Source organism: Amphibalanus amphitrite, unplaced genomic scaffold (assembly GCF_019059575.1).
Source record: "Amphibalanus amphitrite isolate SeventyFive unplaced genomic scaffold, NRLGWU_Aamphi_draft 000215F_arrow, whole genome shotgun sequence".
Lineage (NCBI taxonomy): Eukaryota > Metazoa > Arthropoda > Thecostraca > Balanomorpha > Balanidae > Amphibalanus > Amphibalanus amphitrite.
Genome location: NW_024881710.1, coordinates 323,841 through 346,180, shown reverse-complemented (window position 1 = coordinate 346,180; position 22,340 = coordinate 323,841). Strand labels below are relative to the sequence as shown.

General features: G+C 46.1%; 1 protein-coding gene across 2 annotated transcripts; it reads left to right on the top strand.

Annotated features, from left to right (window-relative positions):
- Window positions 1-1,913: 1,913 nt before the first annotated feature.
- Window positions 1,914-21,698, top strand: LOC122385361 (innexin shaking-B-like). 2 transcript variants are annotated; one of them, XM_043373585.1, is made up of 4 exons: window positions 1,914-2,057; window positions 5,281-5,478; window positions 9,314-9,493; window positions 17,719-21,698. In XM_043373585.1, exons 2-4 carry the CDS (start codon window positions 5,355-5,357, stop codon window positions 18,723-18,725), a joined length of 1,311 nt encoding a protein of 436 aa, XP_043229520.1. In that variant the 5' UTR covers window positions 1,914-2,057; window positions 5,281-5,354; the 3' UTR covers window positions 18,726-21,698. The 2 variants fall into 2 exon arrangements, with proteins under 2 accessions (XP_043229520.1, XP_043229521.1); XM_043373586.1 differs by lacking the exon at window positions 1,914-2,057 and adding an exon at window positions 4,033-4,100.
- Window positions 21,699-22,340: the final 642 nt, after the last annotated feature.

Sequence of the window (22,340 nt, the reverse complement as noted above, 5' to 3'; positions counted from 1 at the left end):
AATAAAGGATGGCCATCAATATCAATTTTGTTTTTTCATAAATAATTTTTAAGATTTAAATTAAACATAATTGTTTTATAATTTCTCGTAAAAAAGTAAGTGTTGACATGAAATTGTAAATTGTAGGACGCTTGATAGATTACGGTAACTACGCAAATGTGCTTAGTTACGGAGGTGTAAACAATTCCAGTTGTGGCTTTGTGAAACGGCTTCATTTGCGCTCCGTAGTTTGAAAGGGTGTGAATTACGGAAAGGTGTAAGTTACGGCAGAGCTTTAAGAAACGAGGCCCAATGTCAACACTTATTTTTTTACGAGAAATTATAAAACAATTATGTTGAATTTAAATCTTTAAAAAATTATTTATGAACAAACAAAATTGATATTGATGACCATCCTTTATTAAATCAATATATTGGAAACAGCAGGAAGCCAGCTAAGCAGAAGTGCCTAACTACGAAAGTGGCGCGGCGCGGCGAATAAACAAAATTCCGATAGCGGCCACAAAAAGCGACTGGTACAGAAGATTTGCAGTTTCTTTTTCTCATTTTGGCTGTTCTTTCTTCCTCACCGGGCTCAACATTATAAAATATATTAAAAATTAGCTTCGAATCTTCACATTTATTCAAATTCACGCAACATTTTTGTGCGTAGTTTTCACCACTGATATCAAGAGCTTGATAAAATATTTGGCGTTAATTACGTCGTTTTATGAAACCCAGATGGCATCAATTGGTCCGGAATCGAGTATTTGCCGTAAATGAAGCTCCGTAATTTCGATGGCGTGAATTACTCCGGTCTCCGGCTTTATGAAACCGAATTGGCATCAAATACGCCAAATCTGGCATAATTGACGGAACGCCGTAAGTAATTCCTTTTATGAAACGAGGCCCTGGTCAACGTCACCCCTGGCCCTGGTCGGAGCTGCTCCTGGGCCTCGTTTCATAAAAGGAATTACTTACGGCGTTCCGTCAATTATGACAGATTTGGCGTATTTGATGCCAATTCGGTTTCATAAAGCCGGAGACCGGAGTAATTCACGCCATCGAAATTACGGAGCTTCATTTACGGCAAATGCTCGAATCCGGACCAATTGATGCCATTTGGGTTTCATAAAACGACGTAATTAACGCCAAATATTTTATCAAGTTCTTGATATCAGTGGTGTAAACTACGCGCAAAAATGTTGCGTGAATTTGAATTAATGTGAAGATTCGAAGCTAATTTTTAATATATTTTATCATGTTGAGCCCGGTGAGGAAGAAAGAACAGCCAAAATGACAAAAAGAAACTGTAAATCTTCTGTACCAGTCGCTTTTTGTGGCAGCTATCGGAATTTTGTTTATTCGCCGCGCCGCGCCACTTTCGTAGTAAGGCACTTCTGCTTAGCTGGCTTTCTGCTGTTTTCAATATATTGATTTAATAACGGATGGTCATCAATATCAATTTTGTTTTTTCATAAATAATTTTTAAGATTAAAATTCAACATAATTGTGTTATAATTTCTCGTAAAAAATAAGTGTTGACACGAAATTGTAATTTGTAGGACGCTTGATAAATTACGGCAACTACGCAAATGTGCTTAGTTACGGAGGTGTAAACAATTCCAGTTGTGGCTTTGTGAAACCGCTTCATTTGCGCTCCGTAGTTTGAAAGGGTGTGAATTACGGAAAGGTGTAAGTTACGGCAGAGTTTTATGAAACGAGGCCCTGGTCAGGATCGCTCTAGGTCAAGGTCTCCGGGTCAGGTAAGCTGGCACCGACGACTCACCTAGCGAAGTCTATTCCTGGCGTTTGATAAACAGGGCAGGGTCTGAAAGCCGTTGGTCGTTGTCGGTGGCACGGTGCCCAGGACGGGTGCCAGATCCTCAGCGGCCCCATGAATCGGCTCCTCAGTCGGTAGCCAGAGTGTGAAACGTCGCCCCGCGGAGGTGCAGCTGCCGAACGCTGTGCCCTGGACTGTGCCGCTGAGACCGTGCGTGTCTTCGTTGACCGGTTGTGAGTTGTGTGGCAGTGCCAGACGGAGGTGCGAAGTCGGTCCACGGTTTGGATAGCGACAGGTAAGGCCGCCGTTGACTACTGCACTTTTCCCTTTCCTTCTACGAGGGAGGTCGCGGAGCTAGCTCAACGGCAGGGGTAGCTGGGAGTATGACGGTGACGGCAGCGACGGCAACGAGCGGGGCCGGTCACCGCGTTGAACTGACCAAGGTCGGCTAACGTGTCCTTGACCGAAGGGCACAGTGCCAGAGCGGAGTGACGCGGGACTCGCATAGCATCGCGCGACACCGAAGGGCCGACGAGGGTAAACGACTCGGCGCTGCCCATCGACTTTCCGAGAGGCGAGATCACCCACTATTGACTCTGAAGTGTGATCGCTCCGGAGACGGATCACACGGAACTTCTGTGATGTGGGACTACAGGGTCCCGACTCCCGACTGTGAGGTCTTGACCGTTCGGTGGGGCCAACTATTCCTAACTGTGAGGCGGGACAATCCTGTCTATAGCTCTGAAGTTGGTCCTCTCAACCTCGGCCACAAAATGTGGTTGACGCTCAGTCATTTGGTGAAGGAGAGAAGGATGACACCAGGCATATTCAGGTGGGTGGAACAGTGTGAATGGTCCGAAGAAGCCGTTTCAAAATCTTCGCTGCTTTTGAGATTCAATCAATCGCCAGCAGCCTGCTCTAAAGTATATATTCCTCCGGCCTCGCCAAATCCATAGACGCAACTGGGCAGCCATCCCATGCGAGTCTTGAGGGCCGGAATTCGTGATGCAGTGCCATCTTTCTCCTGACTCTGGCGATTCCCCAGAGACCGACATACGCAGGTTGAGTCACCAGTGCAGCGGCGGCTCCTAAGGGAGTGGACTGTCGCCAACAGTGCTCTGTCACCGGCACTGCTTTTGTTACGGGCCACGGCCATTGGATGCCTCGCCATTATGCTTGCGAAGACGATTCGCCGGGACTAAATTGCTTTGACCATAGCGTTATGAATTGGGAGAACCATCTAGCGACACATAGGTCTATTTAAATTATCGGAGCTTTTTTCGAGACACACAACCACAAACGATGACTACTGCCACAAGGGCGCTCTCTCGCCCCTGCCCTCATCTTACCTCACCCCACCGGTCGTCTCTCACCATTCGTGTTACTGGAGCCTCGGTGTCGTGGTGTTTTCCAACCGTGATACGAGACTTAAGTGCAATCTTAAGCTGAAATGCATGCCTGCACCCTCCTTTTGAACATAACAAAATCCGGTAACGTGCCGTGTTGCTGGGTGAGAAATGTGAGCATCTGCTCGAATGTATAGGTATGTGTGTTGTGCACCCGATCTATGCGACGCCACACTCTCGCATCAGTCACGTGTTGATTTTACAGTAACACGTATAAAACATGCACGAGTATTTATTCAGCCGATAAGAATCACGGCACCCTAGCGTGCATGACTTACGGATGAATTAAAACGAAGTGTCACAGGAATTAGTGAATGTCCGATGGGGTTAAGAACGTTAAACAACCATAATACCCCACAAATGCTGAACAGGCAGAGGTAAACATCGCTACTGCTAAGCAGGATGCTGTGCATCAGTTGCAATAGATGACATTGAAACGTCACTACTCGATTTATTTCATACAGTTATCGTGGTAAGTTAATCCGAGACAAAAAGTGTGAGTTAATCCCTATGCAACAATTGGAGGCCACCTCAGTCACCCGCATGGGCGAATTGGGTGACTCAGATCTGTCGTCATCGTTCGACGGTCCTCTTGCGTCACTGTAATTCGGTTCTCCATGACGTCACTGTAATTCGGTCCTCTATGACGTCACCGTCCGTCCGTCTGTCCCCCGCTGAGCTGTCACGCGTCGGGCGGGTCGCGGTCACGGCCAGCGGGCCTCCGACGGCGCCGCCCCTGCGTCGGCGCCGACGAGAGCTGCGCACCACGCGCCGATCGATCGACGGGCAGCATCGACGGTCCATGTGGCCCAGAGGTACGATGTGGGCCGTGCCAGCGAGCGTGGCCAGTGGCGCGCGCGGCGCCAGCGCCCGCCGAGCTGTGTCATTTGAGAGGACTGTAGCGGAAATACGCAGTGGGCTCACTAGCAGACGTGAGTATGTGGATCTGGCTGAGCATTCATTTGTAAACAGTGAGGTGAATGACCTGACGGGGAGGTGACTGACCTGGCCTGATGTTGGTTTGTGTTAAGTTTGTTGTGCGTGCAAAGTGAGTCCAACTAAAACTTTGTTGACCACGTGCGCCCGTGCGGGGCCCGTTTCTATTATACATTTAAAGAGCTTCTGGGACAATTACGCACAAAGCTCGCACACTGTTGGTGATTCGCAAGCCTCACATCCTGAGATTTCACTTACCGCACGTGCAGTGGCTGCTTCTGCATCTCAGCAGTGCACTGGGTCGATTGCGCTCAAATTCGGTACGCTGTTAGGGGCCCTTTGGATGGTCGATCCATCTAAGTCAGATGGGGCCACCCTTCGCACGTGCGGAAGTGGAGGGTCCGCTTCCAAAGCCCATATCAACGATTGATCGTTAAAGGAAGACTGCCACCTTCAAAAAGTTTTCTCAGATCGGCCTATGATTTATTCCCTGGACAAAACAAAATTTTAGAATTCACCTGACAAAGTATCATCACGTGAATCGCGAAAAAAATTGTCGATTATCATACAATTATCAATCGGTTAATGTCTAGCGACAATGTTTACACATCACTAGACTTCAAGGTCATAAGATTATTATATTTTATTTGAAAAAGTAAGGTATTTTATGATTTACTAATATATGATTTCATAAGAAATTGGCCATGTTTAATTTATTTTGCATTTAAGTTCGTAAAACATTTAAAAATCATGGCTCATTTGGAATGGGTCTGGCGCCCATGTTAAACCCCATTTCCCACACTTTTTTGGAAAAAATGAACTACTGAATATATAAGTTTAACTTTTATTTTGACACTCCAAAATTCTTCTCTGATCTCGAAACAATCAAAGTTTTGACATATATTTACCAAAAGATAAGAAAATTCATGTTTCAAAGTTATCGATAAACAGGTAGAGATGTCGGTTTTCTTGGACTAAAAAAATGGCATCAAACTGAACTTTGGTCTCCGATTTCTCGCAAACGGGCTCGAATTTCGGAAAACCGACTTCAGTCTGGGACATAGGTGGCTCAGCTCTAGTGAAAACCGTTTTGTGGAAAAAAGGTGGCAGTCTACCTTTAATCCATTGCGTTATGACTGTAATAAATATATGACTGTGTTTGTTTTATCATTGCAGGAGTGCGCGCCAGTGAGCATTAGAGCAGCTGTTTGTGACCAAAGAGGAGAGACAGAAGACACCAATCACCAGCCATGGCCATCACCAGCCTCATGGGAGATGTCGCGATGACCATCAAGGGCAAAATGCCCGGTCAGGTCAACATTGACAACAAGGTGTTCCAGCTCCACTACCGACTCACCACCTTCCTCTTTCTCGGTAAGTTTACCGGCAGTTGTATAATGCAGCCTTCACCGAAAACAGTCACCGGAACACATGCCGTCCTTATCCGCATCAATATAAGTCTTTTGACATTCAGTATCCTTCAGGTAACAGCTCATGGCTAATGGAGTACACTTCTCTTTCGCACAGTTTGCTCAGGCATCAGCACCCTGAGGGGTTTTTGCATCTATAGGAAACGAATTTGCTGATAAGATGCATAGGTGTTTCAGAAATTGCGTCACAACAACAGTATCTATGTATGCCACCCATTTCTTTGGAATTTGTGTACAATCAGGTTTTCTGGGATTAAGTTGTCCGAGTTCTGGCTTGCACATGTTTGCTAGGCATCAGACCTCGCCCAGTCCTCTCTCTTAAATTGTTGACGCCCAGGGGAGGGGTGAGATTGGGGTGACTGCATGTCGAATGTCGATTGTCGATCCGATCCACCTTGCCATGAACTCTTTGCATTGCCTGTGATTGGAAGCCATCTACCAAAAGTTCGTTTTTGGCGAGACTATTTGTCATGTCAGTCTCTTTCGCCACAACTCATGACCAACCATTGATCACAATGTTTGCACTCATATACGATTTATGGATTTATTTGTGCCCCGCGTCAGTACTTGACATAGCGATTGGGATCATCAGCGGCACTTAAGCAGATTTTCACAGGACACGTTTTGCCCCAGTAACGCTGTGGATACCTGACACAAAGCACGTCATAGGGCTTCTTTCAGCCCTTATACCCAGAGGGTGGGGCTTTAATCCCACCGTATGTGTTTTGCGTAGGTATGCAATACCGGGTACCTAAGCAAAATAATGTTGTGTGATCTGACACCTTGAGATGTATGTAGCGAAGGTGTTATTTGACAAAATATAAAGAAAGAAGCCTCGTGATAGCACTGACAGTATTACCGTATTATTCGTGTAACAAGAAATAACATATTCATTGGCTACGAAGGACGTAAATAATGCATGAGAATCCGTACAAGATCACTCAACGTGGAACAATCTTCCGGTCAAAGCCAACCGCGAATGGTCGACGTAACGGCAATAAAAAAGATTTAACGTGGGGCGCATTTCTTTATACGAAAGATGCTTTGCTCAGGCTTAACCTTTTTAGTTCGTCACTTTGCTTCTTTTATTCCCGTGCCCAGTGGCAACCAGAATTCAAAAAGGTTTGCCGCCACCCTTCGGATTTTGTTTGAGATATAGCTACCATATAGGTGCATAAGGTGAAAAATTTCCTTTGCCGCAGAGGCCATCGAATGCACTACTGATATGCAGCCATCGTTATACATCTCATCAGATAAGTGTTAACAGATCATCCGTCATTCGGAGAGCCGAGGGGACACCACCCCTCATCTTCATGTAGATATCTAAATTGTCGATTGGTAACCCATTGAAAAGCATCCCGCAGGTCGAATGCGCCTTTGAAGTCATCCGGCCCGCGACATATCATCGGCAGAAAAAAATAAATGCTCTTTTATCCTAATGGCACAGTGTGCCCAATAGTGTCTATTTCACTTTTTAACCCAGGACAAAACATAAACATTCTACCTAGCTGTTATTAGCTAAACAATCTTTGTATTACGTCGTCATGTTTTCCAAACGTTGAATGTGGTTGTCGTGTATGGGAAAATGTGAATGTTATAACATGAGTCGGGCTGCCTCTCGACACTTCGTGACGGTTTCATCGGGCTCCGACCAAAAATAAGTCACCGACCTCTGTGTTGTCAAAATCATTGCTTGGCGAGGATTTTGCAAATTGCTGACGAACTAGCTCTTATGTCTGAACTATTGTCTGCTTTGAGTGTGCTTACGTGCGTATCTAGTTCTACCCCACCCTATACTTTCAGTTGCGGCCTTATGTAACGCCCGTCTGTGTGCGGGCCCGCACTCGGCGATGGTGGTTGCGTGAGTGACACCCATATGGCTTTGTTGGTCCTGCACACACACATTGTACTACCGATCAATAACGCACGCAGGAGTCATACTACGCCTGACTCTCCCCCACACGTGTGTATGTCAGACGTAAGTGAGCTGATAGTGGCGAAACTGAAGGGAGTTGAGTGTTGAACAAGGGTGTGGTTGACCGGATTGAGGGCGGATGGAGCCCATGCACTAAACTGAGGGCGGAATGGAACATAGGGAAATAAGGGGGCGGGAACCCACGAGCTAGGGCGATATGGAGTCAACTGAGCCACGGCAGGAGGTGGCTATACTCAGAGTTGATCAGATTCCATCATGTTGAAGATGGCCTGGCTGAGCGCTGAACGAGAAATCCAGTGGAATGGACGAGTGGCTGCATTTTTCATACAGATTTGGCTCGAATGTTTGAATGGACGGATTGACAGAGCCGAAGCCACTCTACATAAGTAGAGCTCGTTGCATCGGACCCGACCCCTACCTTCAAATCGGGACAATTCCAGGTATAGGAAGACTTCGGATGCCGAAATTTGGCGCGTCAATGAAAGCTGGGCTATACACTGACTGACTTCAACTGGCTACCTACAGCTTCTCCCACCAGTCGCGGACCATCCCCGTCAGGAGTTTCTTGAAATCGAGTGCAGGAGCATATCAAAACCTACGCTCTACCAACCGATCATCTACGGGACTGGCAATGAACGAGTAACACGCCCACTGACATGGGCTTTCAATAAGCCGTAATCGCCCCGCCATATGTGAAAGGCTTTGATGTCAATACATACAACACATGCGTACATACATATAGGCTTTTATAGCAATTAGAGTAAACCCAGACCATACCTAACTCGACATGGGCTTTCTTCTATACTAGCTACAAATAAAGTTACCATCCACATCCGTCCCTGCCTTCCTGCAGAAGTCTAGAGGTGGCAAAAGATGAAAATTTTGGGAACCAGACTCGAACCAGACCCGGTTGGACATTTCTGGAACCAGTCGGACCCGGTCTTAGTTGGAATCGGAACCATTTGGACCCGTTCCCCAAAAGTCAATTAGTACAAACTACTTGTAGGTATCATTAGTTGGCAGTTGCATCATGTGAAACAGCCTATTTCCAATTGGGAATACTCATGAGCTACTGTGTGCAAAGAAACTTTCACTTAATTCACTTCATATTTTGCAATAATGTGTAGTGTGCAAGATGTAAAGTTTATGGTAGGACCCGGTTGGACCCGTCATAAAATTTCCAGGAACCGGTCTGGACCCATATGGGTCCAGACTGGTTCTTTGGACCGGGTCCTCGGGTCCACATTTTGCCACCTCTATGCAGAACTAATGCATCATTGTCCCCTCGCGCCTTTCTTTCCGCGGGCTGGCGGTCACCTCCACCAGAAAACCGGTAATGAAGACAGTTCCACACCAGGACCACTTCCTCTCCTGGGTGACCGTTGGAGTGGCAGGGCGGACTGTCCCATCGGAATATTTCCAGCGCACCGAGACGGTCTCTGCACCACTGCGGCACACAGTTGGTGGTCAGCTCAGTCCAGTATTCACTCTAACCTATCATCTTTTAGCTCTGCGATAGCCTTTTTAGGCCGAAAGTGCTTCGTTCCCGACCAAGCAAGCAACCACTAAGTCACCAACAGACTTTATTTAGCCACACAGATATCACATTGCAGCATTCTTGTTTTTGTTTAATGGTAAGACTTCTTTTACCCACTTGTGCCAATTTCAATAGTGATGAAGCTCGACAACACATCACCGCAGATTGAATTGATGACCTTAGGAAATATGTCCATAAATGGAACGTCAAACAATAGCGTGTGCCATATCCACTGAAAAACATTACACCCAATTGCTGTATCATGAACGTGTCACCAGCACGTGTCGCCCTTTTCTGTCGCCGCAGGATTCTCCATTCTGTCGACGACGACGAGTCTGATCGGGCACCCGATCAACTGTTTCTGCCGCGACTGCGAGGAGAAGGGCATCAGCAAAGAGGTGATCGACACCCACTGCTGGATTACCGGCACATACACGCTGCCCAACAAGAGCGCCGTCACCATGCGCAAAATCGGCTTCGAGAGCCGTAAGTGTCTGGGGGTGTTTTGCCTAAAATAGTCCCTGAGTGTATGCTCAATTATAGACCTTTATATACCTACCTCTATACCTGTTTATCTGTATAGCTCTGCTCAATAATGTAGCAAACCATTTGTTCCATTATGGTCAATGATGTCATTTAGGGAATAGCATTGCCAAGCAGACATGTGCTTGGATCCGGGAAAATGGATCTGAGATCCGATCCCATGGATCCCGATCCGAGATCCATTCAGATCATAGATCCAACCCCTCAATTTTGTCGAGAGATCTACTGGGATCATAGATCTGACCCTTCAATTTTGTCGATAGATCCACTCGGATCATAGATCTGGCTCCCCAATTTTGTCGTGAGATCCATTGGGATCATAGCTCAAAGGTGCACAAAATGTTTAAACTTTCTTGCATAAAGAAGTTATAAATACCAAAGTATGGTTAGAAACAAACAATCTTATACAAAGGCCATATTAGTAAAGGGCATCCAGTTACATTATATAGAATAGGTATAAAATAAAGGAGGCTCATGACGGCCACAACTTGAGTGAATTGAGTGACATGAAGATTGTTCACAATCATACCAACAGAAAAGTTTGCATTAACAATTAAGATACAGGTAAGTAATGACTAATGAAGAATACATTACTAGGTACATCACAATTAATGTTAGAATCTACATACTGATAAGACAATCTTGCATTAGACAACCATGAGGCTTTCCAGCTAACACAATTAATTGATAAACAATAAAAGATGATATTGACACCTGTGGCTTGGCTAGGTAAAGGTATTTCAATCTATTGAAACTAATATTTGATAAAATAAACTGAGATATCAACAAAAGTATAAAAATATTCAACAGCCTGGGGAACACGCTGGGGAAGCGAAATATCAATTGTAATGGCCTTGGATATATACCGTAAAATGACTATTCAGTCTCTAAATAGAATTGGTGACGTCATTTCAAATAACAAATGAGCTAAGTGTTCTACTTTTGAGTATAATAATAATAAATAAAAAATCAAACTGGAAATTCAAAAATCTGTTTTTTTCGTCAAAATAATGTTCATTTTTTTCTGCCTCACATAATTTTACGTTATGATTGTTCGTGAATATCATCTTTGTAGCGTTGAATTTAATGACGTACACGTAAGCTGAAATAATATTACATAGCCCTTGAGCGGGAGACATTCATTGCGCGAGTGCTAGGTACAAGTGCGCCTTGCATCTTTTTTATTCACTTTTCAAAAAATCACAATATCTTACGTCATTAGTCAAAAGGGCCTATAACGGGGAACCTTTTGGAATCATTACGGTTTTAGTCAGATTAAGATTTTTCATTGGTAAAACGATAATGACGTAATAAAACAATATTACCAAAACGTGAGCTGTGAATTTCGTTTGTCGTTTTTGGGAGGCTCTCATTACGACAGCAGCATGGCACCGCACTTGGCACGTTGCCAAAGTAGGTAATCTGAAGAAGTTAATGCCTCTTTTGAATTTGGAATTTTATTAGGAAAGTATTAGAGGTTGGTTCAGGGGTGTAGGATCGCAAAATAGGTTGGGGGGGCTGAGCCACGGACGCCGGTGGGGGCGGCGACGAAAGGTGCTGTCGGGGGGGGGGGGGGAACCAGCAGTGGAAAAGGTGTTGACCGGGGGGGGGGGGAGCGTGGACCGTGGTGGTGAAAAGCGGGTGTATGACTTGAGTGATATGACTTAATCTCTCCCGCTGCATCCAAGTTCAGGCTTATAAAATAAGGCGTAGGTATTATTTATATTCCGGCTCAACGTTTTACAACCACATGTCCACATTTATGCAGTTTATGTTCCCGCTCTTTTCAAATGCGAAGTGATGCCACTAAAACAGTATATGTATGCTCTTCTTATACTTAACCCTCGCCCCGCTGGGGGGTCAATTTGCCCCCCCCCCCCTGTGGTTTTCCCTGAATAACAAGAAAACGGCGGCGCTACGCGCCGCCAAATTTTTAGTAGGTACCTTACCGGGCATCAACTTGACACCTTCACACAAAATTTCAAGTCTTAGGTCACCTTATGACAGGAGTTATTGAGGTCAAACTGAGGTCATGTTCGAGCAAAAATGAGCAAAAAACATAAAATCTTGAAACGCTCACAAAAGCTGCAGTTACTAAGCAATTTCAAAGTTCATTATATGGTCATGTAGAAAAAAGACTGCGCTACAAAACTGCTATCTCGGATTTTAAAAATTGTGGAATTTCGACCCCCAAAATTCAAAAAGTTGATTTTTTAGAAAAACGCAAAAAAATCCCAAAAGTTTTTTCACTTTCGAACAAACCGGAATATATGTGATATTCCCTGCGCTCTTCTATCTACATACCAATATCACTCAAAACTCAAATGATTCCTTTTTTGGTGTAAATGGGGTGTGGTCTAAAACGATACCCACTTTACGCCCTACTTAGACCAGAAGAACACCATCTTAACCCTCTCGAAACCCAAACATACACCCTGTACACCTGTCGAACACCGTTCATACACCCCTCTTGCACCCTTTTAACACCACCAGTAAACCTATATGACACCCGTATCATACCCACTTGTACCGGGTTTACACCCCCTGAACCAGCTTTATGCCACCTTTGCACCTTATGTGCACTCTTTTTACTCTTGTGCTACACCACCTTGCACCCAAATTACTCCTGTTCTACACTCCCTTTGCACCCATTTTACTCCTGTTGTACACCCCCTTTGCACCCATTTTACTCCTGTTTTACACCCCTTTGCGTCCATTTTACTCCTGTTCTACACCCTCTTTGCACCCATTCTACTCCTGTTCTACACCCTCTTTGCACCCATTTTACTCCTGTTCTACACTCCCCTAGCACCCACGGTACACCCGGCTAGCACCATCCATGCACCGCTCCCCAACACCACCGCTCCCCACCTTTTTCATTCGCAGACCCGTCACCAAAGTCAGCCAGCTGGTGCAACATTTATTACAACGAAACTTAAAACGAAACGCATAACTAAACTTAGCGCATACGAAACTTAGCGCGGCCGCCCAGCCGCGGTGGCCGACTATGACGAACAGTTTCAGTCTATCTTGAAGGAACTGCTGGTCTTGGATGTCGGCCGGGGGCCGCTCAGTGGCTAGGAGTAGCACTCTGATTTCTTGGCGGTCCCTTGTTTGATAGTTCTCGTTGATAAGCCTCTGTTGAGAGAGGTAGTTCCGCCACTGCTGGTTAAACTCGGGCGGCGGGAGCACCAGCGGAGGTGGGCCGTCCATGGGGCGCTGAGAAGCCGAACCCGGCCGAGGTGTCGAGTCTGGTTGCGATGGCTGGGCAGCGCGGCCCGGCCGGGGCGGCTGTAAAAGAGTCGCCACTCGGCGGGCGAGCTGTTCCAGCTGGTCGTCACCCAGAAGCACCGGCTGGGTGGGCCTCGCGCCCCCGGCACCGCCTTCGGATCGATCCAGCTCGAACTGTAGCTGGCGAGCCACCTGGCTCCTGGTGTTCCTCGACGGCGTGTCGGCTGCTGAGAGTCGTTGACGCGATGTGGAGGGCGTACCTGGGCGGTCGTTGCCCATCCGCTCCTAGGAAGGGCAGAATCTGGCCGCGGGTAGGCACCGTGGTGCGTCCCGCTAGGCCAGAGGGAGATCCTGCGTCGCACTCCGCACTCACAGCCCACTTAATATGTAGAGGTTTTCACTTTTCACCACCCAGCACTTGGGACGCTCCCCTCGTCGGAGCGTCCTGAGTCGCGGTCACGGCGAAACTGAGCCGTTAACGTCGGCCGAGGGCCCGCGCAGGGGCCTAGGCCGCTTCCCATTGGTCGGCCGCGCTGACGTCATGTCGGCAGCCGTTAGAAAGCGCGCGAAAAACGGCGTTGCTTCCTTGTTCAATGAGTGTAAAAGGGGTGTTTCCAGAAAGTTCTTATCCCGATCTATTCCCTTATTACACTCCGATCTGGGCATCGCCATATGGTGTACAGATGGTGTTTCAACGATGGTGTTCGTATAGTGTAAAAAGGGTGTTTCCAGAAAGTTCTTATCCCGATCTATTCCCTTATTACACCCCGATCTGGGCATCGCCGCCCTAGGTGTACAGGTGGTGTTTCAACGATGGTGTTCGTATAGTGTAAAAGGAGTGTTTCCAGAAAGTTCTTATCCCGATATATTCCCTTATTACACCCCGATCTGGGCATCGCCATATGGTGTACAGATGGTGTTTCAACGATGGTGTTCGTATAGTGTAAAAAGGGTGTTTCCAGAAAGTTCTTATCCCGATCTATTCCCTTATTACACCCCGATCTGGGCATCACCTAGGTGTACAGATGGTGTTTCAACGAGGGTGTTCGCCTGGTGTGTTGATGGTATATTTAGCGGATCGGTGTATGAGCGGTGTTAAAAAGGTTCATGGGTGCAAACAGGGACTAACAACGGTGTATAATGGGCATCAGGTTGGCGTACTTCTGGTGCATATCTGGTGTAAAGTGGGTGTAATCCCAACTTAAGGTGTCAATGGGGTGTAAATCGTGTTTTCAGTGTATAATTTTAGATCGATACCTCTTTTTTGGCCAAGTTATACCGAAAAAAACTGTTCAAAATTGATGACGTCAAATTTTTGAACTCAATTTTTGGCAATTCTAGAGCACGTAGCGCAAAACAAAGACCACCATTGAACTCCCCGTGACGAGCTGCATTAAATAGATACCCTTTTTATGCAAAAATATTAACTTTGAAATTTGACCTGACCTTGACCTGACCTTGACCTGACCTTGACCAGAACATAATCTAAACTGACTCCAAAGGCTGCCTGACCCACAAAATCGCATTTGGCATATAAAATGGACCATAAAACATGCATAACATGATATTTTCATATGGTGACCCTCAGTGACCTGACCTCTGTGACCTGACCTAGTATCAGTGACATTAAATAGCAAAATATGTGTTTGACAAACAATACCCCATCGATGATTTTCAATGAAATGCACTTTACTCGATTTTACAACGCATTTCTCGAAATGCCTGTAAACGGTGAAAATTCGACATTTGACCTGACCTCTGACGTCATCGGTTTGACCTAGGTCAATGAAATTGGGTCACAAGGCAGTTCCCTGTTGGGGCTATGCAAAGCCATTTGCTGCTTGTCGCTAGGTTGCGTGGTTCTCGAGATCTTAGGGGGGAGGGGGCCAAATTGCCCCCCCCCCCCCAGCAGGGTGCGTTGCTCGGCAGACCCCAACGGGGCGCGGGTTAAGGCTGATGGAGATTCAATTTATTGATTGATTCAGTATTTAGATTCCTATCCCCTAGTTTGGCGAACTGTTTAACCCGCGAGTTGCTGGGGGGGGGGCAATTTTTGGGGGGGCAATAGTGAATATTTCTTCTTCACTATTTCTCACTCACTATCGACCGACTTAAAAACCCAGAAGTTGATATTGTTACCGCACTTTTAGCCTAATGCATTAGAAGCTAAGGTAGTGATCTCTCTTATTATTAACTGTTAATGAATCGGCGGCGCGAAGCGCGGCGAAAATTTGCAAAAAAAAAACATTTGTCAAAACACAGCTCTAAAACACAAATTTTATGACCCTTTTAGCATGCTAGTACAAGCCGGAGTTCCTTAACAGCTTACACATATGAATTTTGATTCAATTTGACATTGTTGGTGTTATTACAGTCACGATCTTTCTTATTGATTGGTGTAAGAATCGGAGGCGCGGAGCGCTGAGAAAATTTACAAGAGTAATTGTCAAAACAAAGCTCCAAATCACACATTTTACAACTCTTTTAGCATGGTAGTACAAGCCGGAGCTCCTTCACACTCCACAGTACACATATGAATTCCGAACCAATTTGACACGGTTGGTGTAATTACAGTCACGATCTCGTATTGACCTGTGCGTACAACAATTTGCACACAAAAAAAACACACACACAGAGGGGCCTCCTCTCTACAGAGGACCACCGCTGTACTGTGGGCCCCCTCTTTTCACAGGGCCTCTCAACTACAGAAGGCCTCCTCTCTACAGAGGACTTCTCTCTACTGAGGGTCTATCCCTTTCAGAGGGCATCCTTTCTTCAGAGGGCCTCCTCTCTAGTCTTTACAGGGGGCCTCCTCTCCACAGAGGACCTCATCTCTGCAAAGGGCCTTCGGCCTCCGGCTTGCTAAAACCACAGTTGATTTTTATGTGTGTGTACCTTCCTGGTTTTGTTTTGCTAGTATGTTCTTTTTGATGACTCGAAAGTCATTTTATAAATTAAATTTACTCCCTCCATTGCAATGCACACTTTCAAGGCCCCCAGTTAGTTTTAAGGCCAAAATTGGGTAGTCGTAAAGCAGAGAGGCACTATACCCAGACCCAGACTCCAGAGATGCTTTCTAATCGGACCAAACCAAACCAAACCTAACCAAACCTGGCCTAACTTCACTTACAACCTACAACCAAAAACCTGCACCTACAACCTAAAACCTGCCACCTAAAACCTAAAGCCTACAACCTACAGTCTAACCTACAGCGTCTCTCCTTGGTTGCAGAAAGAAGTGTGACGCCTGCTTTACTACTCCCCAAAATAGTACCATTTAACCTTGCCAAGTTGAGCTTTCTTTGATTTGTCCATATTTTAAAATGTTGGGGGGGCTGACTGGCAAGTTGGGGGGGCTGACCAGCCAGTTGGGGGGCTGAAGCCCCCCCCCCCCCCAACTGTATAGGATCCTACGCCCCTGGGTTGGTTGCTACTCTTTCTCTTACTAAATCGAAACTGGGTTTTCATACCTGGTTGAATAAGTGGGTTGCTGGATTATTTTGAGCAAGACTAACCTTCTTGGCTTCCAGGTTTGATTTCCCAACATCTGTCCATAGGCGACGGAACGGGAGGGGGGGGGGTGGCACCAGGGCACCGTGCCCCCCATAGATTTTTGCATTTTAACATTAGCCCTACTGGCGTTGCATGGAAAGAATGGGACCAAAAGTCTGCAGTGCCCCGCCGCCACTGCATCTGTCTGTACTGCTTGTTCATTGAATTAAAGTGGCTGTAGCTTGTTGGTATGATTGTCATCAGTGCTGTCATGAAAAAGTTACAACTGGTCACAAAAAGTAGTAATGTGCATGTTCTTGGTTTATATTAAATGTAGTACAAATGTTCTTTATTTAAAGGGACCCTCCCACCTTAACATTAGTTTTGAGTTGAGATAGCCAAGTTTGCGGCCAGGCTCAGAAACCACCATTTATCCTGGTCGCAACCCCCGCAGCTTTATGGTGTTCAAGAAATTTCTTCCCTTTACTTGCAGGGTGGGACCAGCGTGGTCCCTATCTCTTAACCATTACGGGAATCTGATGACGTCATCAGGCTTTCGAACGTCCGTTAAATGTTTGACTAAAACGTTTTGTAGCACGCGGTGGTATATGCTGCTTTGCGCGCAACAAATGCCGCACTTTCAAATAAAGTCGCTAGGAACAGCGGAGATCCCAAAAAGTAAACAAAAGTAAAAGTCTAATATCTTGAAAACCGGTGAATATTTTTCGATGAAATTTGGTAGATATTCGTTTTTGCTCTTTCTGAACCGAGCGACATCACTTTCATGCCAATTCATTAACTTTTTTGAAGGTGGGAGGGTCCCTTTAAAGTCAAATTTATTGATGATACTTAATGATTGCAACTGGTCTTAACCATGTCCACAAGTGACAATTCTCAATTGTATTGCATTGTAAGGTGTAAAATTATGTAGGATAAGGGTTTCATTGGCTACATCTTGTCGTGAGATCCATACAGATCATAGGCCCTCCACAAATTTTTGCCCGCTGGATCCACAGAGATCATAGATCCGACCCCTAAATTTTGTCGAGAGATCCATTCAGATCATAGATCCGACCCCTGAATTTTGTCGACAGATCCACTCAGATCATAGATCCAACCCCTCTATTTTGCCGAGAGATCCACTGAGATCATAGATCCAGCTCTCGGATCCATGCACATGTCTGTTGCCAAGTCCAATAACCATAGGTGAAGGTCACCGATAACGAATGCACTGTCAACGTCTATATCGGCTCTTACAGGAGCGATACAGAACCAGACAACACGTACATTTTTAAGCACGAAATGCCTCGCGAGAGTGCTGGGGGAAATGTCCCGCCTACATTTAGGATTGGCTGGCTTTTAAAAAATAGTTATCGATGTATTGAAGAGTAAACCCCCGTCGCTCCGGTATTGAAATATTGACCCAAGGCCCTTTTGTTTTGCAGATTTCTACGGCCTGGGCACTCAGGAACCAAACGAGTACCGCAAGTACCACCTGTATTACCAGTGGGTGCCGTTTGTCTTATTCATACAGGGCGTGCTGTTCTACCTGCCACACTGGATGTGGGAAATTAACGAGGACGGTAGGGTGCACGCGCTGGTTCATGACATGCGTCTGCCTAACATGGACAAAGACACGCTCAAGAAGAAGATAGGCAATCTGAGCATGTACGTCAACGAAACACTCGGATCCTACGATGGCTACTACTTACGCTTCCTCTTGTGCGATTTTCTAAACATTGTCAACGTGTTCGCCAACATGTTTCTTATCGACCACTTCATCAACCATGAGTTCTTGACCTACGGCCCGCGATGTGCTCGCTACTTCCAAGACCCGAGCAAGGTGGACGTCAGCCCCCTGACCTTCACCTTCCCGAAGCTGACCAAGTGTGAGTTCCAGCTGTACGGCGTGTCCGGCACCGTGCAGAACCTGGACGCCCTCTGCGTGCTGGCGCTCAACATCCTCAACGAGAAGGTGTACCTCTTCCTCTGGTTCTGGCTGGTCATCCTCAGCTGCATCACCTGCGTCGTCTTCTTCTTCCGCACGTCACTCATGTTCGTGAAGCGATTCCGCGTGCCTCTCTTCCAGCGGCGCGCTCACACACTACGATCACAGGACATCAAGGACGTGGTGCGCAACATCAAGGTCGGCGACTTCTTCTTCCTCAGTCTGTTGGCTAAGAACCTGGACATCACGGCTTTCCGGATGTTCCTGGCGCATCTGGCGCGGGCGATGAGGAAGCAGGGTGGTTTGGGCCCGGCTGCCAGGAGCGCTCAGGGTCGGCGACTGCCCACTGGTGGTCACACTGGTCAGAGTCAGCATCAGGAGGGTCACGTTGCCAGACAGAGCGCTCGGGATGGCGAGGCAGCACCGCTGGCCCCGAAAGAACCAGCGGGAAACAGCACCGTCAGTACCGCAGAGATCGTGGCTTACCACTTGAATGACGTGTGAATGATCATAATGACTGTGAGTGAGTAACTGAATGAGTGGGTGGTGAGCGAGTGAGCGAGTGGGCGAGTGGGCGAGTGGGTGAGTGAGTGAATGAGTGTGTGAATGGAATGGATGAGTGAGTGCGTGGCTGCGTGAGCAAGCATTTTTCTAAGTAAAAAAGAACAACGAACGGAAGGAGGAAGGAAATGATATGCCGGCGAATGAAAGATGAATGGCTTTGCCCACGTTTTTACAGTACCTATACATACACAAAATTTTGGAGTTGAATGAGAATGAGATTTTCACAAATTGGAAGGTCATTTCGGAAGCTTGAATTACCTGGTGAGAAAGTGAAAAATGAAAGTGTGTTGAAAGAATGAAAGATGGTCGCGCTTATTCTAGTGTCATTTGCATTCTATGTGCTTTCAGTTAAGCTCTATCAAGCGCCTTGCAACACTGTGCTTTTCATTTCATTGCCGAGTATGACAAGACAGCATAAACCTATCATTTTTAGGAGCACAATGCACGTGTAAATAGTTATATGTTTTTCTTGAACAATGTTTCAGTTAAACTAGCACAAAGTTATCAGAAGTTCTGCAACAGAGGATAGCGCTCGCCTCGTATCTCAGTGGGCAGGCCGTCATACGCCTGACATTGAGCCCGGCGGCGCGCGGATCACAGTCGTTCAGGCGTTCAATGCTCCTCAGATGAAGGCGATTTGCGGTTGGCGGGAGCAGCCGCAGCCAATTAAAGTCGTTAAACGGGCGGTGACCGCAACTATCTTGGCACGCTCCAACCTTTGTCTCTAAATCCTCGCAGATCTCCCGAGTTTGGTAAAATGTGACTGTGGTCAAGGAGTGCGTGATACGCCATTGTGCAGCGTGCACGCGCTCTGACTAGTCGATCTTTTCATCCTAGTTATTGGTATGTACTTATTTATTATGAAAACAAGTTCGGGTGTTGATGTCGGCATTGATGCAGCTAAATTCTAGATTTTGGTTTTATTACATGCTGTTTGAGACTGAACATCTGAACACTACTGTCGGTAATCCTACTTAGTTGTAGCCAATTATTTATTCATTATCAACAGATTTACATTTATCATTCTATTTAAGCAGTGCTAGATGTCCGTATATCCGTGTGCCCAGTTAGCCCATCATGCGGTTAGTCCTTTGGCCGTTAGCTGGCATTGAACCTTCCATGCTAGTCATTGTGCTCCCTAAGCGGTTTGTTCTGTAGACCAACAGCCTTATGCCAAAGATAATTCTCGTCTACTGTAGCGTGTGTGTCAGTAGGTACGAACATGCGCGCTTTTGAGAGGAATAACTGATTGATGGTGCAACAATGTGACACACGTGGGTCACATTGGGATTTGCCATGGAGCTCCTGATGAGCTTACCGCTTAATGGTTGTCGTAACAAAGCAGGGTTCTGGGAAGCCGAGAGGGATGGGGTAGAGGGTGATAACGACGAAAAAATCGCCCCCGGTGGTTAGGGTACACCACCGGCCAGCATGGGATGATCGCGGATATTCGCACAACACTGGACAGTGGACACACATCCAGCTAAAGGATAATTTATTTTATGTGGACACACTTCCTCTTCCAAGTTCTGCTGTATCAGGTGTTTTAGCGTGCCAATGCATTCAACAGGGTACTTGCCGATAGTTAAGTCAGGTCAAGTCACTAGTACTCTACTAGTCAAGTCAAATCTAGCCCTGCTCGGTTCCCCATTTCACAAAAAGTTGATCGCAATCATTGAATTCTAGTCATGTTTGTACAGCTATTGGTCGCGAATGTTACGTGGCAGGGCATACTTAGATGCAGGCCTTGGTGCCATCCGGAGAAGCGATGCATGATTGCAACCTCCACTGCAATAACTTCGCCCACACGCAGATGGTCGTTTCAGATAATTCATATCAGCATTTTATTATGTCATAGATATGTAGATATAGCCGGATATAATTTTCTTTATCTCTCTATTTTGTATTAGAATATTATCTATCAACCTTAACTTAGATTCGACGTCAGAAACCAGCTGAATAATTCAATAGTGCGAGTTTAATTAAGTTTATCCGACATTGTGATGGGTGGACATTATTGTATTTGCAATGCACCTTTGTTTGCATTACCCTACAGCTGCCCATTAGTCAGCCCAAGTATTATCGTAAGTAATGTTTGACTGATCTTTCTCAAGGCTAAGGACCAAAAGGCGTTGATAACGTACTCTGCTACCGGCACGGCACATTATAGGACCTAATGTGCATAACCTCATCAAGTGACCAATGTCATCCATAGTGTATAAATGTTCAATCAGAAAAAAAACACACTGGATGCACTAATTAATAAATCATTTTTAAGCTTTCTCTGAACGTAAACGATTGCGAAAATGTCGCGATTTCTGAACTATTTGCACACCGCACAGGCTGTTGAATGCAAGCTGCAATCATGGGGGGTTGTGGCGGTTATATGAGCGAGCGCTAAATGATTGTTGATGTCAAGATGTGTGCGCTGCCCCTGTCTCAGTTTCGCTCGTCATACTCGTACGCTACTTGGGATTATGGATAGGTAGGACTGTCGGCTGTTCTGTGTAAATTTTGAGCCGTGTCTCTATGTATGTGCGTTTTATTGTGTTAGAGTATTGCTTCCTCGCATGTAGTTGGTTACTAGTTACCTATCATCAACACTTGCTTTATTGGTATTTTTATTGCCAGGTAATGCGTGCCTTTCTCATCAGTCATCCATCCATGGTGAGACTGTCTCCATGGAACTTGTTTTCGCCAAGCTGTCACAGAGATTGACAAATGATACGGCATTTTACTGAAAGTCGTACCTGTCATCGCTTGCAATATGAGAGTAGATGCTACAAAGGACGCCAATGAATGGTTCTCTGCTGTCATTTCACCTCCAGAGACCTGTCGTAAAACGTGTAAATGGTTTTGTTGATCTTGATATGCTGATCTGCATGTAGCAAATATACTTATGTACTTAACCTATGCATTAGTTTTGATTTCGACGTCATCTGGTTCTGTGCAGAAACATAGCGTACCGTGTTCAATACTAGAGCTGTTCTAATCTAACCTTAGGTACTCTTTGTTGAGCGCAAAGCTGAGCGTGCAAACCAACCCTTTCAATGCTCGACTGTTTCTTCACGACGACTCTACTGTTGGTTCATAGCTGCAAGTAAAAGACCATGGCCAAGGAGCAATCAAGCCGTTTTCTTATATGAGAACTTGTACTGGCCCTTGGTACATACATCATTTGTGAGCTAGTGGAAGGAGAGAAAGAAAGGTCAGCTTACTTTCTCTTATTGCTGAATTACCAATCGAAACATTAGACATTAGCCGAGATAGATTAACCCTCGCCGGCCGAGGGGGGGGGGGCGGGTGCCGCCCCCCCCCCCCGTTAGGGTTTTTTTCGCGATAGCTCCGAACACGCTGGCGATAGAGAGCTGAAACTTGGCACACCTGACCCTTGATTCAAGCCGGATCTTTTGACACCAACCGCATTTTTGGGTCAGGTCAGGTCACTGACCTATGACGTCATAAGTGAACCTCTGCACGGTCTTCAGATGTCGCAACTTCGCAACGCCCTCACTGCCAGAGGAGATGTCACAGGGAAATGAAACTTGCAGGATC

What these genes read in the sequence shown, in the direction of transcription:
- LOC122385361 (XM_043373585.1), top strand. Translation starts at nt 5,355, where the DNA reads ATGGCCATCACCAGCCTCATGGGAGATGTCGCGATGACCATCAAGGGC. An exon ending in CACCACCTTCCTCTTTCTCG is followed by an intron (nt 5,479 to 9,313) that starts GTAAGTTTACCG and finishes CTGTCGCCGCAG; the next exon opens with GATTCTCCATTCTGTCGACG. An exon ending in CAAAATCGGCTTCGAGAGCC is followed by an intron (nt 9,494 to 17,718) that starts GTAAGTGTCTGG and finishes TTTGTTTTGCAG; the next exon opens with ATTTCTACGGCCTGGGCACT.